This window comes from Macrotis lagotis, chromosome X, assembly GCF_037893015.1.
Source record: "Macrotis lagotis isolate mMagLag1 chromosome X, bilby.v1.9.chrom.fasta, whole genome shotgun sequence".
Lineage (NCBI taxonomy): Eukaryota > Metazoa > Chordata > Mammalia > Peramelemorphia > Peramelidae > Macrotis > Macrotis lagotis.
In genome coordinates this window covers 328,503,658-328,521,207 of record NC_133666.1, presented here as the reverse complement: position 1 = coordinate 328,521,207, position 17,550 = coordinate 328,503,658, and the positions used below count along the sequence as shown (strand labels likewise).

General features: G+C 35.9%; 1 protein-coding gene across 4 annotated transcripts in view; it reads right to left on the bottom strand.

The window, feature by feature from the left end:
* Window positions 1-17,550, bottom strand: part of PLEKHG4B (pleckstrin homology and RhoGEF domain containing G4B) — a 227,204-nt gene that overhangs the window by 131,883 nt on the left and 77,771 nt on the right. For all 4 annotated transcript variants that reach the window (XM_074206372.1, XM_074206370.1, XM_074206369.1 and 1 more), the window contains exon 2: window positions 15,988-16,185. In XM_074206372.1, the coding sequence (XP_074062473.1) occupies window positions 15,988-16,185 (198 nt within the window). The remainder of the gene's footprint in view (window positions 1-15,987; window positions 16,186-17,550) is intronic.

Below are 17,550 nucleotides of genomic sequence, written 5' to 3'. Positions count from 1 at the left end.
TCCTTTTCCAGCTCATTTTACAGATGAAAAAACTGAGGCAAAGAGTTAAATGAATTGCCCAGGGTTACAGTTAGTATCTGAGGCTATATTTGAACTCAGGACCTTCTGACTAGAATCAGTGCTCTAACCATTGAGCAACCTAGCTGCTACTTCTATGTCCTTTATACCTGTATTTATTCATGCAAAGCTTATGTTGCCTTTTCTTCAATATGTTAAATTTACTTAAGTTATTATGTGACTGTAAACTTTCTTATTAATTATGCCATTTTTCCCAGGATGGAAGAGAGGTGCCAAAATTTAAATGCTCATCAAAATAAATGACTCAAAATGAAATTTCTCAAAACTTACTTTTTCTTCCTCATTATCTTATCAATAAAAGCTCTTACTAATAAACAAAATGAAATTGGGCTAAGTATAAAAAGTATGCATAGACAGTGCTTAATATTAAATAACAATCAATCAGTGGAGTCATTAAGCTGTGGCAGTTTCCTTCTTCATGCTTTCTTTTGCCTTGCTCTGTTTCAGTTAGAATATAAATAAGCCTGCTAGAAAATTTATTTCACTGCATTCTCTTTTATGACAAACTTATATCCATTTTATGGGCAACAAAGAGACCAACTCCAGGTGTTCCTCTCTTGGTAGGAATTCTTGTCTCTTGAGAAAGGTACATCAGCTTTTCCATTCCCACTGACCCATCTCAAAATACAATTCTACTTCTACCACATACTCCACTGACTACAACAATCAAGAGTTATTAGCTAGAAAGGAGAGTATATCTTAGGGAGCAATGGCTAGCAGTCCATTCCAAATGGACTTCACATTCTTTCAACATATTATTATGCAAATTATGGTCCATTTCATCCAAAAAAATCAATGTTCTCAACAATTACGACTCTTAGCATTTATGAAAAGTATAGCTCCTTTTTTCCCACCGATTTTCATATGCAAAAGATCAGACCACAAATCTTCAAAGATAAAGTTACCCTGTAAAAATGTGCAATCATCTGGTTTATAATGAATAAATCTGTCTTATTTTCTGGTCCCATGCTATTAGAAGCATTCTACTGTTTGATAAATGCAGATAGGATAAATATATAGTACAGTGAAAATAGCCCTCAATTTGGAATTGGGAGACATGGGTTAGAATCCCAGCTATTATGTACTAACCTTGGGACCACAGACAATCTTAACCTTTCTGGTCCCCAGTCTCCTCATTTGCAAAAGAATTTGAACTTAAGTTTTCTCAAAGTTTTCTTTCAGCTCTTTATATCCTTTGGGGTAGTGGTGGTGGTGGAGGTGAATATGCCAACTGATGATTTTCTCTCCTCTTTACTCTCTGATCCTAAGTGAAAAATACTCCCACTACCAATATAGATTGATTGACAACTCAATTATGGCTGATTGTCTTGGGAAATTGTTAGGGGCCTCAGAGGGCAAAAAACTTGCTCATAGTCAGCCAAGCAGGATATGTCAGAGGTGTAACGTACCAGAGTTTTCTGAACTCTAAGGCCTGGTCTCCCTTACCATACACTGTGATTTGCTCCTATGAAATATCTTTTCTAGAAAATGGATATGGTTGGTTAAGTTTAACTACCAAAATGAAAAAGGAAAATAAAATCAGCCAAGGTTTTACTAAAAGATACAAGTGATTTGTATCTTAACAAAGGTACTGAAGAAAAAAAAATAACAATTTTTACCTTGCTTCTATATTTCTTCCCAATGGGCTATTAAGCATGGAGCATTTTAGTTCCAGAAAAATTACTTTCTGAATTTTGGTTCCAGATCTCCCTTTGTTAAAAAATCTAACAATAATACATTATTAGGGAATCAAAGAATGAGAAGAAAGAGCTGAAAAAAGCTTGTCACTAAACAAAGTTAAAAAGTCACCAAGAATAGAGGAAGACCTTCCAAGAAGTCTTTGGATGTCAGTGTATTATTTCCTTTCCCATTTTTTAGACTCAAACTGACTTGTGAACTTATAGGATCATAGGTAAAAGATCTAACACCGGAAGGGAATGCAGAGACAAAAGAGGAAAATCTTTCCCAGGTGACTTGCCCAAGATCACCAAGGTAGAAAGCATAAGAAGTAGAATTTGAACCCAATGCTCTTTTCTTCTTCAAGACCATTAGGCAACTTGATTTTTTTTTTAACCTCATGGACTTTAAAAAATGGAGCTCTCAGAGGAGGCCAAGTCATCCAAGAATATGATTTGGTTCCTTCTTTAGCACTGGGTGGGCCAAAGTTAAAGGAATTCCATTTTCATCCTTCGAAGAAGTCCCTGGGGGTATTGTGGAAGAGCTCTAAACTAAGCTTAGTAGGCAGAGAGGCAGTGATTCTTTGGGATAGTCAAGTGTCATGTTTCCTTAGTAGAACTGTGGAAAACTATGGGTTAGATGCTTTGAAGATTTTTATCCTGGTGTCATGTGAGGCTTATGTGTAGAAGTGGGAGGCAGGAGAAGGTCATATGGAACCATGATTGTCAGATACCTTCACATAGTCATTATTTACACAGAAAGGGAATTTAATTTAAGTTAAACAACTTTCATTGTTACTATTGGGCAGAAAGTTGAAGAAATGGATGTGATCCAAGCAGTAATGTTTAAAAAATATTGTTTATCAATCAATAATTATTTTAAAGTACCTACTATATGTCAATGTGGACATAAAAAAAAGCAAAATAACTCCTGCCCTCAAGGAGGCAATTATAAAATACATCCCAAGTGGTTTTGTTTGTCATTCAATTGTGCCCCCTCATACTATAATGGATATCCATGAAAAAATAAAAAAAACAAATTACTTTTATATGTTTTAAAATAATTTTAAAGCACTAAAATGGTTTGTCATCAAAGAGATGCAGGGCACTTCAGAGATCCTCTCATATACATCAAATCTGATATAAGAAACATCTTTATAATATCCTTGACATGATAGTAGTGAATTAGTCATCAAGTCTCTTGAGGACGAAGTGCAGAAAAAAGTAACTCATTACCTCCAGAGGCAGGTCCATTCCTTTGTTGGAGAATTCTAATGATTTTTCCCCCTATACTGAGTTGAAATCTTATAACTTCCCTTATATTGAGTTGAAATCTTATAACTCTCTCACCTTTGGGTCCTAATTCTGTCATATAAAACAAGTCTGACCCCTCTATCATGTGATAGTCAAATAAAGCTAAAGAATTTATCAAGGGATTATAGTTTGTGCCAAGAACCATCCTAACCAAACACTGGAATTGAAAATGTAAGCAAAAAGAAAGACAACTCCTGCCTTCAAGGAGCTTACATTCTAATGGTTGAAGAAAACACAAAAGGGAGCTCAAAAGCAAGAGAGTCAGAGGTTGAGGGAAGTTAGGGAAGAGGTTGGCATGGCTGATGGGCACGAGTGGTTCCTTAAACAGATATCCTTGGGAGGAGCTTGCCTATCAGAGGAGGAAGTCCCAAGAATGGAGGTGCTGTCAGTCTGCGTTAGGGAGGTGAAAAATTGTTTGGAGGAGTCTAGGGTTAAGTACAGTGAAACATATGAACTGCTTGGTCACACAATTTAATCAACAATAATCAAGTTCCTGTAGTTCTCTCTTCTCTATGCTAATTATCTCCAGCTGATCCTTGCTTGGAACAGTTTGTACTCCTCTCAATACCCTGGGCGGTCTCCTCTGGATGTTCCTAAAAACTGTTAATGTCTCTTTTAAAAATATTTTTTTCCAGTTATAAGTGAAAACAATTTTTATATTCATTTAAAAAATGAGTTCTAAATTCTCTACCTCCATCTCTCTTCTTCCCTGACAATTTCTTTTAAGATGTATGTCCCATGGGGGCAGCTAGGTGGTGCACTGGATAGAGCAACAACCTGGAGTCAGGAGGACCCGAGTTCAAATTTAATGTCAGATAGCTGTGTGACCCTGGGTAAGTCACTTAACCCCATTGCCTTGCAAAAAAAAAAAAAAAAAGATGCATGTCCTGGCATTAATCTGAGTATGAAAGGAATGGTCAAATTGGACAAGGATTCTTAATGTAGAGGCCATAAATTTAGTTTTTAAGTATTTATATAACTGCATCTGGATATATTTGCTGTCCTACATATATTTTATGTATTTCAAAACATGGGGTACACACAGTTTCTACTTCAAAGGATATGGAACTTTTTTTAGTCACTTGCATAATTCAAACTGATTTACAAAATGATGTTTATAGCTTCATCAACAATACCTAATCTTCCCACAACCTCTACAAAATTGCCTGTTGTCATTTTATGACATTTTTGTCAATTTTCAGGGTGTAAGGTGAAACCTCAGAGTTGTTTTAATATGCACTTCTCTTATTATTAGTGATCTGGAGCTCCTATACTTCTATAAATGTAGATTAAAAGCACATTGGGAATTTTGAAAGGTTCTTCTGGTTACACTAGGAGCAGGAGTCTGTCATTTAATGTGTTGCCTTGAGAAGGCTACAAACTCTCTGAAATCTCACCTTCCTTAATTGCAAAGTGAAGACTGGATCTAGATAAATTCTAAGGTCCCTTCAAGCTCTAAATCATTGATTGTATGATGAGAGTGCTGTATAAATGCGAACTCTTATCATTATAACCATTAAATTTAATCACAGCTTTAGCCTACTAGTTTAGCCAATTTAGGTATTTTTCCTAGTTTGATACTGTCATTCAATGTATTCAACTCTCCCAGCCTCAAGTTTCTATAATATGAGGTCACCCACAAATCTGATATAAATGCCAGCTGTATTTGCCAATCAAATCATTGAAAAAATTGCTGAACAGAACCAGGCCAAGGGCACTAATCTCCTATTAGGTGGCCTGTCTCCAAACTCTCCATTTCATCCAACACTCTAACTTTATTATTCCCAAGCTTAGAAATCTTCAGTGATTTCCTAAGAAATGATATATAAACCATTCAATTTGGCAATCAATCACTACGGGTTCCTATCCAATCTTTCTGACCTTGCCTTCTACAGAGTTCCAGTCAAGTTGAATTTTCTACTTTGAATACACACCATAGTTTTCTCCTTCTCTGTTTTTACTAAGGCTATTCTCTCTTCCTGAAACATGTCCCCTTACTTTATCTTTACATGTCAAAATTCTTCCTATTCTTCTGGACCCAGTTCAGATGCCACCACTTCAATGAAACCCTGATCTCCCTTACAATATCTTGCTTCTCTGAACTTTAAATCAATATACTTTATATATATACATATATATGTATATATATAAAGTATATATTTTATGTATATATATGTATACACACACATGCATGTGTTAGTGTGTATTACACACACATTGCTACTGCTAATATTTGTCCTTCGTTCTTGAAAAAGACCAGGACATTAGGGAGGTGATGTCATGACTAGCATGTGAAAACCTATATACACATGTTTACACACATATATGCATATATACAGACACATAAATACATATAGAGTAGGGGTTCAATAAACATTTGAGTTGAAAGACTCAATAGGAGGGTGGTATGATAACTGAAATCTTTATTGTTTATATTACAAAGGAACTAAGTGGCAGAGTAGATAGAGCAGTAAAGAAGATCTGAATTCAAAGCCATCCACAGTTTCTTACTGTGTGACCCTGGATAAGTCACTTTTGTTTGTCTTAATTTCCTGAATTGTAAAATGAGGATTAAGTAATAGAAGTCAAGGATATTATAAGTATAAAATGAGATAATATTTGTAAAGTACTTTGGAAACCTTAAAACACTATATAATTGTGACATAATTCATTCAACTTAAAAGTAGAATTTTTAGAAATACAACACAAGTAATAGGTTAGAAATATAGTCCTTCTCCCTAGTTTCAACAGCATTCTATGTTTCTGGAAACTTCTGAAAATAAGTTCTTTGATTATCCTTCCCCATTAACTCCTTACCCCCCCCCCCCAGGGGGATTCTAAATTAGAAAGGGCGACCACTATAAATCTTCAAGTCATTTTCTGAATAGTTCCAGTCCTGAGAAAATTCCAGTTTGTAAAGTGCAAAATGTGAGTAAATCTTCCTCTTTCTCTTCCTGTCCTTGACTTTGAATGTTTTCTCCAATGCTATCCTAATCTTATTTACCCAGTGGGTTTCAACAGAGAGTTATGTTGGTTTTCCTTTTTTTTCTTTTTAAAGAAAAGTTGTCTTATTCAAAAGAGTTGAGAAGAGCCTTGCAGTTTAAATGTATCACTCAGCTGCTCTTCCAACATGTGATGTCCAGCTTTTAGCAGGAGACTAACAAGGAGATGGAAATCTAAATCTCAAAAGACTGCTAAACAGATGCAAATATCCCCAGGGTTGTGAAACATAGATTTAAGTGACAACAAATTAATCACAGCAATTATGTCAACATTCTAAAAAGAAGTATAACTTGGGAGACTCCTCAGAAAAGATAGGGAATGTTGCCATCTTCTCTAGTTTCTCAAGCATACATGTTTCTGAATTTAGTTTAATCTTTAGCTATAGATTTCATAAGGACAACTACAGCTCAGTTGTACTGGGGACTATAATAGCTAATAATAAAATATCCTAAGATTGTACACACAGTAGATTTTCACAATAATTGTAGTATTTACACAGGAGGAAAAAGCTAAATGGTTAAAAAGTTAAATAGAAAAGTTAAATATGAACATATTATGTCTCATTTTTGGTTATTTCATTTTGTTTTCATATATCTTCTTTAATATGTCTACAGCAGGGGTGGCCAAGTGGCACAGTGGATAGAGCACCAGTCCTGGAGTCAGGAGTACCTGAGTTCAAATCCGGCCTCAGACATTTAATAATTACCTAGCTGTGTGGCCTTGGGCAAGTCACTTAGCCCTATTAGCCTTGCAAAAACCTAAGAAAAATATGTCTAGAGCAATTCAAATCTATAATGATCAAATATCTCTGGATCCCTCAGAGGGTGTTTATTGAACTAGAAGTATCTTATTCAGCCATCCATCCACCCATCCATCCCTTTATCCATCCATCCATTCATCCATCCATCCATCCATCCATCCATCCATCCCTCTATCCATCCATCCATCCATCCATCCATCCATCCATCCATCCATCCATCCATCCATTTATCCAGGAAAGGTGTGGGGTAGATTAACAGAAAGCACATAAGGACTCTGCAGAGAAATTTAGGGCATGTAGAGTTTTAGGAACTCAACATCACAAATAACCACTAATCCAGTGCTTTAAATAGTTTTTAAAAACAGAATAGTGCAAACAGTGAGATTCACATTTCCAGGTAAAAATTCGAGAAATTTTCTTTCAGAATTAAGAGTAGGGAGGGAAAATAATCAGAAAGTCATTCAAATGAGCAATTTGGATGAGAAGTCATCTATCTGTCTGTAGGTTTTTAGAACAGGAAAATTCAAGTGAAAGCCATTAATACATTCCTGGGCTGCTGGAAGAGATGCCAGACATTACTCAGCAAACAATACTGTACTTTCATGTATCTCAGGCTCAGCAAAGCAGCTTTCCTTAAACTAATGATAATATTTAGCAAGGTTGAAGATAAACATTGGTTTCACCAAGCTCTTGTGAGGTCATGATAACTCCCATCACCTTCTTCTGGCTCATGTATTTTTATCTGTCAGCACAAAGGAGATCAGGTGAATTAAGATAAAAAAAAAGAACTATGTGGGACCCGAATATCAATTGAACTCTAAATCAGTGGTATGATTCATTTACACAATATAGTGCTTAAGGAATAAAATTTAAAACCTTCCAAATATGAACTTCTATTACATATTTGGAAATCAGTTGACTAAAGGCTCAATTCAGGGTTCACCTTTGTTTAGCAAACTCTTTTGTGAAAGAAAGTGAAATTAATTAGCAAATACCCGGCAAGAAGTGCAATGTTTAAATATTTAAGAGAGAAAAGCTTTCACATTCTAGCTCCAGTATCTTGAGACACTTAGGAAGCACCTATTCAAACACAACACCTAATTTCAAATCATTTTTTTATTTATATATTTTAAATTTTAACTGCAATTTAAACATACATTTTAATTTTAATTTACCTTAACTTTATTTATTTATTCATTGACCTTTTAAAATGAATTAAAGTAGTTCTCCTAAGGAGTCACATTTATAATGTGTATTATAATTCTTGTTTATCAATGGGCTATTAAATCAATGGGGTAATTCAATATTAGCAATAATAGTTGTCCAATGTACAATATTCAGTATGGATTAAGAAACTAGAAAATATTCACAGAATCATAGAATTCAACAGTTGAAAGGGACCATTGAAATAACTGAGTCGAGCTCTTCTCCCATTGAGTCTGAAGCCCCTTCTTCATTAAGAGCTTTGATTAGTGAGCTCATTTTCCTTACTGTCCCCAAGTTCTCTTCCTTAGGGGACTATTCTCCATAAGCAAGACCTCGGTAATAAAGTAATAAAAAAACATTAACATCTTACATTGATATAATGCTTTAGTTTTCAGAATGCTTGGAAAGAATTATCTCACAGCAACCAGGTGAGACAAATACTAAGAACAACAAATATATTGTTACCCTCCCCATTTTATGTGTTAGGAAACTGAGGCTCAAAGAGATTTAATGACTTGCTCATAGCATCTAATTAGTAGGTGTCAAAATCAGTATTTAAATTCAGGTCTTTCAGTCCCTAAGCCCAGCCCTCATTTACCTATAGCAAACAGTTTATCCAACTCAAAGATATTCATTTAGCAAACCCAATTCTCTTTCCCTTTAATGGACTGTCATCTTTTACTAAGTCCTCTTTCTTAAGGGACCTCTTCAATATGATATAGTGGAAAAACTCCACCAGATTTGAGTCAGAGGACCTAGGTTCTGATCCTACTTTCTATCACTTGGCTTCTGGAGGATCTTGAGTAAGTCATACTTTAGGCCTCAGTTTTCCCAACTGTAATATGAGATTTCTAGAACAAGTGATCTCTAAATCCTTTTCTAGCTAAATATCTTATGACTTTTAAGTAATTCCTCTAGTCTTAAAGTATCCCTATCTTACAAATGAGTTTTTCTTCCTTTCTTGAATCCCTTCCCTGGGTTTAAGTTATTCCCAAGTCTGGACTCAGATAATCTCATTTCCCTTCTGAGCCAAATATGGTCTAAGAAATGGAGAAACTGAGTCTCAGAGATGAAAAAATGACATGCTAGGCCCATTTTCCAGAAGACATTTGGCTATTTGTTATACGATATATTATAGTTTGAACTTTTCATAAGATAAAGGAATGCTGTAAGTTCTGTCTAATGATCTTGAAGTTCAAGTTTTTACCTAGTCTTCCTTTGTTGGAAATTTTCCCATCTTAGATTAAAAACAAATGACCAAAAACTCTGAAGACTGTGTTCTAGTTTTGGTCCTGTTACTAAGTAGCTATGTGACTCTGAGCAATTCATTTCCCTTTTCCGTAACTCAGAGTGCCTCTTTCTAAAATGAAAGGATTGGACTAGATGGTCTCTGAAGTCCCTTTTAGTACTATAATTCTATGAATAGATGATCTCTTCTAATAGATGGTTTGTGCTAACAATGGTGTGATTCTTCTCAAGGTTTCTTCATTTATAAAATGAGAAGCATGAACTAAATGAGATGCAAAGTACCTTATAACTCTAAATACTTTGAAATGGAGACATAGACAAGATAACGGCCAAAATCACACAGTAACTCATTCAAAGTAGGGGTGGAATTTAAATTCAGATATCATGAATCTAAATTCAGGATCCTTTCCCCTACAGAATATTTGAAATGAGAAATACAATTGGAAAATTTTGTCTCTCTAAACTTTTTGATCTTCCAACAAACCTAGAAGTAAGTACTATCATTATGCCCATTTTTACAAATGAGAAATCTGAGGCAAAAGTCTCCAGGGTTAAAAAGCTGATAAGTATCTGAGCTTTTAATATTATCAATAAGTCATGAAGGCCATTTACCAAGGTGAAAAGGGGATTGAGATTACATGCATAGAAAAGAGGGGGGCATATCAAATCAATCCCATATTTTTGAAGTGTATGTATGTGCCTTAGGCAAAAGCACACAGATGTTTCTGCACTGTCATATAGATGAATATAGTATATTTTCTATGATAAAGAATGGAAATCTCATTAAATACTCATTTTCTTGAGTTACTTCCTAGATTAGTTTTGTATTAATTTAGTTTGTTGGAATATATAGTTACAACTGGGCTTCTTAACCTTTTTTTGTGTCATAGATCTCTGATAAAGCAAAGATATCTCTTTCAGAATCTTCTTGTTAAATGACCAAAATGAAATACATAGGAAATCATTTTATGAAAATATAGTTATCAAGATATTTTGAAAAAAAAAAGTGCATGGACTCCAGTTTAATAACCTTTTATCTACAGGGTTTTGGGCAGTAAAGAGTCATTCACATAAATCTTTTTAAGAAAGAAGTTGATTTTTGAAGTAGAAGGGGGAAAAGGATGTTCTGAAAGAGATAAAAACCTGGTTGGTATATAATTTCCATTGGGAAAAATTTAAAAGTGAAAAGTTATAACCATGAGGACATATCCATGAGTCCTTATATCATCAAGTTATATCTTTGAGTTCTTTTTAAACAAAGCTATTAAGAGGATAGTTTTAAAACTTCATAGAAAACTGTGATATGTTGCTTCATTTCTATCTTCCTTTATCTTAGTCCCATCCCTGACCTCTGATTGATTTCTTAAATATATAAAAAAATAAAACTGAAAATAAGGAAAATTTCTCTGGTAGAATGACCAATTTTCCATAAAAGACACAACTAGATCAAAGTTGATTTCCTCCTATCTAACTTGCTAAAAAATTTAATAAGTAAAAACTCAATGGTAATAAAACTATATAATTCAATACAAATGGAGCAACAAGATAGATTGATATGTAATAAAAACATTGTTTAAGAACTATGCATAACCTTCCCACTACCCCATGCCAATAAACACATAACTTAGCTACTGAAGTGCTTTATCTCTACCTTAAAATATCCTGTAATTAAAAAAAGGTTACAAGAAGCAAACTAAACACATAAGAAATCTATTAAGTAAGACTTGTATACACTGGACTTGCTCCAGTAAACTGATTATGTGATGATTAGACCAGGGAATGATTCACTTCCTCTTTCCCTGGTTCCCAATAAGAATCTAACAGAAGAGTCAGGGAAAATTGGACTTTACATAGAGGGAGCTCATCATAACCCTTACCCAGGGTCACTCCAATTGAAAAGCTTCATATTTGAGAGGAAATGTATTTGGAAGCAAAGAGAAAAAAAAGCATAAAAGGGAGACAGAGGTATCAGAATTTTAAAAAATTATTTCAAATGAACCCTAACTCATCATTTTTGAACTTGCACCATTCTGTGCACTAATTGTACTTTTCTGGGTTACAATTTTCTCATTTGACAAATATCATTAGAATAGATACTATCCATGGTTTTCTCCCACTCTTATATTCAATGATGCTGTGATTATGCCTTTCCTTGACTGTGCTGATTGGAAGTGTGACTATGGCAGTGGATAAGATTATCACAGGTGGATAGCATAGGAATAAGTAGGTACTTTGGTGCCCAGAGACATTTTCATGATCTATGCTACAATTACCATGTCATATGCTAAGGCTCAGAACAAGTTGGGGCTAAGGATAGCAAAAATGACTTTTGGGGGTGGCTAGGTGGTGCAGTGGATAGAGCACCGGCCCTTGAGTCAGGAGTACCTGAGTTCAAATTCAGTCTCAGACACTTAATAATTACCTAGCTGTGTGGCCTTGGGCAAGCCACTTAACCCCCATTGCCTTGCAAAAACCTAAAAACAAAAAACAAACAAAAATGACTTTTGAAGCTATGGGGGATGGGGTAGGAAGGATGAGAGAAGAAGATCAAAAGAAGTCAAAACAGCTATCACTGTCTCAAAAATAACCTATGATCAAAGTATAATAACATGCAAATTGATTTCATGAATTCAACAATGAATGGATGGTGTCACAACCAAATGATTTTCTTTTTGCTTTCTATACCAAATAGAATTACGATTGGGAAGGAAATAATAAAGATGGTTAACAGAGATATGAAACCAAAATAAAGTGAGGGAATGGTAAGAAATTATCTCTCTAGCTGCCCTCAACAAGTTCAGATCCTAATATAGTTTTAAAAAACTGTGATGTAAGTGGTCAGCAAACTCAGTATGTCATTTAGCCATGTTTATGTACTTGGTGCTTCTACTTCCTTGCCTTCTCATTGAAGTCCTTTGCAATCTATCTTTCAGTCTAATCATTCAATTAAAATTCCTCACATCAAAGTTATCATTGCTTAAAAACTGTCAAATCTAATTTTCTTTTCTTACTCCCCATTTTTCTTGACTTTTCTGTGTCACTGGAAACTTTCAGTCACCTTCTATATACTCCCTCTTCCTCTAGTTTTCATGACTCCACTCTCTCTTGGCTTTCCTCTTCTGAACGTTCCTTCCCAGGATATTTGGATATAAGATTTCAAGTCCATATCCTGCCCATTAACTGCTGTGACCCACCAAGTCTCTGTTCTGAATCCTTTCATCATTTCTTGCTTTGATAACATCATCAACTCCCTTAGGTTCAAGTAACACTTTTATGAATGATTTCTAGATGTTGGATGTCAACCCTATCTCTCTACTATTTTCAGAGCTACTCGGAATCACAATCTGGTTATCCTGAACTCTTCATCATTACTCACCCCGCCTGCCACCATATTCAGTCAATTGCCAAATCTTGCCATTTCTTTCTCTACATCATCTCTCATATAAACCCTTCTCTTCACTCCCATAGGTATTATACTAGTTCTGAGCCTTACCATCTCTCACCTGAATTATCATCAAAGCTTTCTCATTGAATCATGTATCTCTCCATTCTATTTCATCTTCAACACAGCTACCAAAGTGATTTTCCTCAAGTTTAAGTCTGATCAAGTCAAGCCTCTACCCCCAGAATAAATTCCAATGACTCCTTCTTACCTATAGGATAAAATATAAGCTCTTAGAGCTCTTCATAAACTATCACCTTTCCATTTTTTCAATCTTATATTTTATTCTTCATCTCAAACTTAATGGTCCAGCAATACAGTCCTACTTTTTATTTCTCTCACACAATGTTCCATCTCCAAGTTTCAAGTCTTTACAGAGGTTGTTAATCCATCTTGGGATGCTCTCCCTAACTTCTTACTTTTGGAATCCCTGGCTTCCTTCAAGTCTCAGCTGCATTCTACTCTTCAGGAGGCCTTTCCCATTTTCTCACAGCTACTACTCTTTTCCTCCCAGATTATCTCCCATTTACTCTCCATGCATCTTCTATACATGGGCAGGTAGTAAGTGCCATAGTGCATAGATGGCCAGGCCTGGACTCCAGAAGACTAATTTATTTCCTTCCTTCCTTCCTTCCTTCCTTCCTTCCTTCCTTCCTTCCTTCCTTCCTCCCGCAAGGCAATGAGGTTAAGTGACTTGCCCAAGGTCACACAGCTAGGTAATTATTACATGTCTGAGGCCAGATTTGAACCCAAGTCCTCCTGACTCCAGGGTTAGTGCTCTATCCACAGCATCACCTAGTTGCCCCTGGAAGACTCATTTTCTTAAATTCAAATCTGACCTCATACACTGACTAGCTGTGCTACCCTGGGCAAATCCCTTAACCCTACTTACCTCAGGTCATTTATCTAAAAATGAATTGGAGAAGGAAATGGCAAACCACTCCAGTGGCAAACCACTTCAAATGGAATCACAAAGAGTCGGACATTACTGAAAAATTACTTAACACATATAATTAACGTCTTCTATGTACCTATTTATGTACTTGTCATCACCGAATTAAAAAGTAAGCTACTTGAGGCCAAGAACCATTTTTTTCTTTTTTCTTTGTATCCCTAGTGCTTTAGTGTGGCATCTAGCATATAGTAAAGCTTACTAAATGCCATTAACAAATGGCTTGCATGATTGAGGGAAGCAAAAAAAAAAAGGTTTAAATCCTAAAAAGGTTTAATGATGAGCAGGGTCCAGAACAAGAGAAATCACATTTACCCCCGTACCCTGTCCTCTCTGAAATTCTGTTGAATATTAAGTACTTAATATTAGAAAGGACATTAACAAACTGAATTGTATCTAGAGAAGAATGAATGGGCTGGAAGTTCCTCCAAATTAAAGGAAGATGTATTGATGAAAATGAGGATGTTTCAGTTATAGAAGAAAAGACAGGAAAGAATACAGTAGTTTTCCAGGGTTGAAGGATCAGTTAGATGATTTTTTTCCTAGGTCTCCAAGGAGAGCAAAAAGGTAAACTTATAAAGGGGCAGATTTAAGCTTTAGGGAAAGAAAAAAATACTCCTTAATGATTATACCTGTCCTCAAGCAAATCGTGTTGCTTTGAAAAATAGGAAGCTTCCCTATCAAAAGAGATTGAATGACCACTTGTTAGCGATGCCAAAATAATCTCCCAGTTATCTTCCCAATCTGCAAATCCATGGGGGGGACTCACATTCCACTGTGGGTATCATTTCTCTTTTTACCTAAACTTTCCCTTCTTCCCTGTTCTTCCATCTTCCAAGTTCCAATCCAAGGGCTTAGATTAGAGAAGTCCAGAGTTGCTCCTGGTTTAGAAGTGCCATCTACACAACCCTTTAGACTTTACCCCACCTAGGATATGACACTGATGGCCATGTAGGGCCTGATGTCTTGGAAAGGGAGAGTTTTGTTCCCTCGGTGACTCCAATGACTAATCTTTTGCATGCTGAACTTGGAGGACAGAATTGAGCAGATTGTTGACTTCTAGATGGGCATTTTTAATCTCTGATTAATGTTATCTCTTTTTTTACATCAGCACACTTTATTAAAAAGGCTGTAATGAAATGACCCTTCCTTTATTACTAGAGAAAATAATAATTTTTTATATGTTTGTGTAATATGTTCATGGAATTGTAAACAAGATTAAAGCTCTTCAGCTAATAGAAACCTTAGAATTCATTTTGTCTAACCCCCCATTTTATAGTTGAGGAAATAGAGACTCAAAGAGACTGAGGTCACACAATTAGTAAGAGACTGAGGTAGGATCTGACTCCAATTTCTCTGTTATCAAAACTAGTATTCTTTTCATTGTGACAATTAGAATTTAGCACTGTCTGACACATTATAGGTTCTTAATAAATGCTAACTGATTGACTTATTAAGGAATTTTGTATAAGCACTTCCCTTATGGAGTTAGGGAGGAGGAATCAGAGAGGGGTATAAGATATAGTTCATTAATCTGGACTTAGGAATTGATTAGAGTTAGCAGTAGATTGATATTGATATGTGATATAACACTGGATCTAGGAGCTGTCTGTCTAATTTCCAAGAAGTTTAATAAATGCTTGACCCTTGAACTCAATAAGATGAGAGAAGTATCAGTTGTGATGCAAAAAAAGAATAAGGAAGTAAGTTGGTGATGGAACCAGGGAAAGAGGCAATATCAGGGTCCTCTGAAGCAGCCTATCAATTGCCCATAAAGGCCAGGTCAAAAAATAGACCAGCCATCCTTAATTGAGCTAGGGATGTCTTAAGCTTAGATTGCTCAGCAGTCCACCAAATACCACACTCTACCAATTTATTTTAAAGATCTTTACAAGTGATAAACAAATAACACCAAGGCTACCACCGTGGTGCAGTAAAAACTCTGTCCTAGGTATAGGACATGGCTTTGACGATGGTTTTCTTCCTGTGTAGATGGAGAAGTTTCTTTGGAGAAACATTATCTTTTTTTTGTTTTCCCACATCCTCTATGGTTTTCCTTAGCATTTAGGAAGCAGCAAATGTTTAAGCACTATATGCCAACTCTTATTTCTGGCCCGGTTTTAAAAGGTTAGAAACTGTCTACTGTCACTATCATCAGATGCCTAGCATTTGTATTCTTTCCTTATCCAAAACTCACTTTGCTTGGCTCAGAAATTCTCCAGTTAAGAGATTCTATTGTGCCTTATCTCTCCTCTCCCAGTCAGGAATATAGAAAGCCTCTGTTTTTGGCCAAAGGAGCTAGACTTACGCAGGTTTCTTGCTGAATGCACTGCAAGATCCTCTTGGCAGGAACAAGGAAATCAATCAGACAATGCAGACCATCTCCTCCATACAGCTTTTCAACAATAGTGAAAAGCTGCCACAGGACAGTGGCAGCTGTTGCCTCAAAGGGGGGATATAGAGCCGAGAGTGTGTTCTGAATGTAGGTGTCAAGGGATTCAGAGTCCTGTGGGAAAAAAGAAAATAGTGTTCAGGGACATTCAAAGATATAACAAGGCACAAGAACCTCCTTTATAAGGCTGCTCTTGGAGGAGCTTGCCTTCCAGGCTACCTGAGCAATGTAGGCTTTTACCCTGTAGACAAGTCTTATAATACTGAACCATGTAAATGGTTTTATCCTTTCTAAATTCACTGTTCTGTTCTACTCAAAATAAGTTGTCAATCACCCAAAAGTGCATTATAATAGGATCCTTTTTTTCCTCCAAGATAATAGAATTTTAAATGCCAAAGTGGTTTAATGTTTGTGAAAATCTTTACAAAGTACTCAATGCTACTAAAATTTGTAACAAAGATTTCAAAAGTTTTTATTCATTCATTATTAAATGTTCATTTCATTCCCAAGTAGAGAATCAAAGAAATTGTCTAGGTTATCCATATGCTGCTTATACTTCTCTGTATAACCTTCCAACTCTTGCTTATGTCCCCACAAATTACTTGTTCTGTTATGGATAAGCTGGAATATGTTTGTGTTAGTCGTTTCATTCATTCATTTAGTGATTATTAAGTTACTTTTATTATTTTGGGATGAGGGTGTGGATTGGACCTGTGATTTCTTCATTATAGAAAAGAGTTTGAAAGTACTTTCCCACCCCCACCAGAGCATATTAGTACCAGTTTTGCAATTTACTGTCTTAAGACTATCTCCTGGGTCACTAAGAAGTTAAGTGACTTGCCCACACTGTTGACACAGTCAGCATGTGTCAAGATGGGATTCAACCCAAGTCTTCCTGACTTCAATGTCAATTCATTTCCACTATATGATGGTGTTTCATGCTCAAAGAAGACCATGACAACAAGAAGTGATGCCAAGACAAACAAGTAACTTGGATTTGATTGAGGGAGTGCACCAGCCTCACTTTTTCCTCCAGAGTCACTTGGGTCCATTGGCTAGATATGAATCAGGACAACTGGAGATGGCCCTGGATGCAAGGCAATAGAGATCAATAACTTGCCCAAGGTCATATAGGTCATTATTAAGTGTCTGAAGTCACATTTGAACTCAGGTCCTCCTGACTCCAGGGCTGGTGCTCTAGCCACCGTATCACCTAAGTGCTCTAGGATATAATAGGATGTATTGATTTCAGGGGAGGCAGTACAAAGGCTCTAGGATCAGAATCAGTAGCACTGGAATGTATCCCTGGTTCTGCCATTAACAAGGTGTGTGACTTCTGGAAAATGACTGTTTTTTTGTTCTTTGCTTCTGTCCAATTCTCTATGACTCCATTTTGGGGTTTTCTTGGCAAGGCTATTGGAATGGTTTGTCATTCCCTTTTCAAGCTCACTTTACAGATGAGGGAACTGAGGCAAAGAG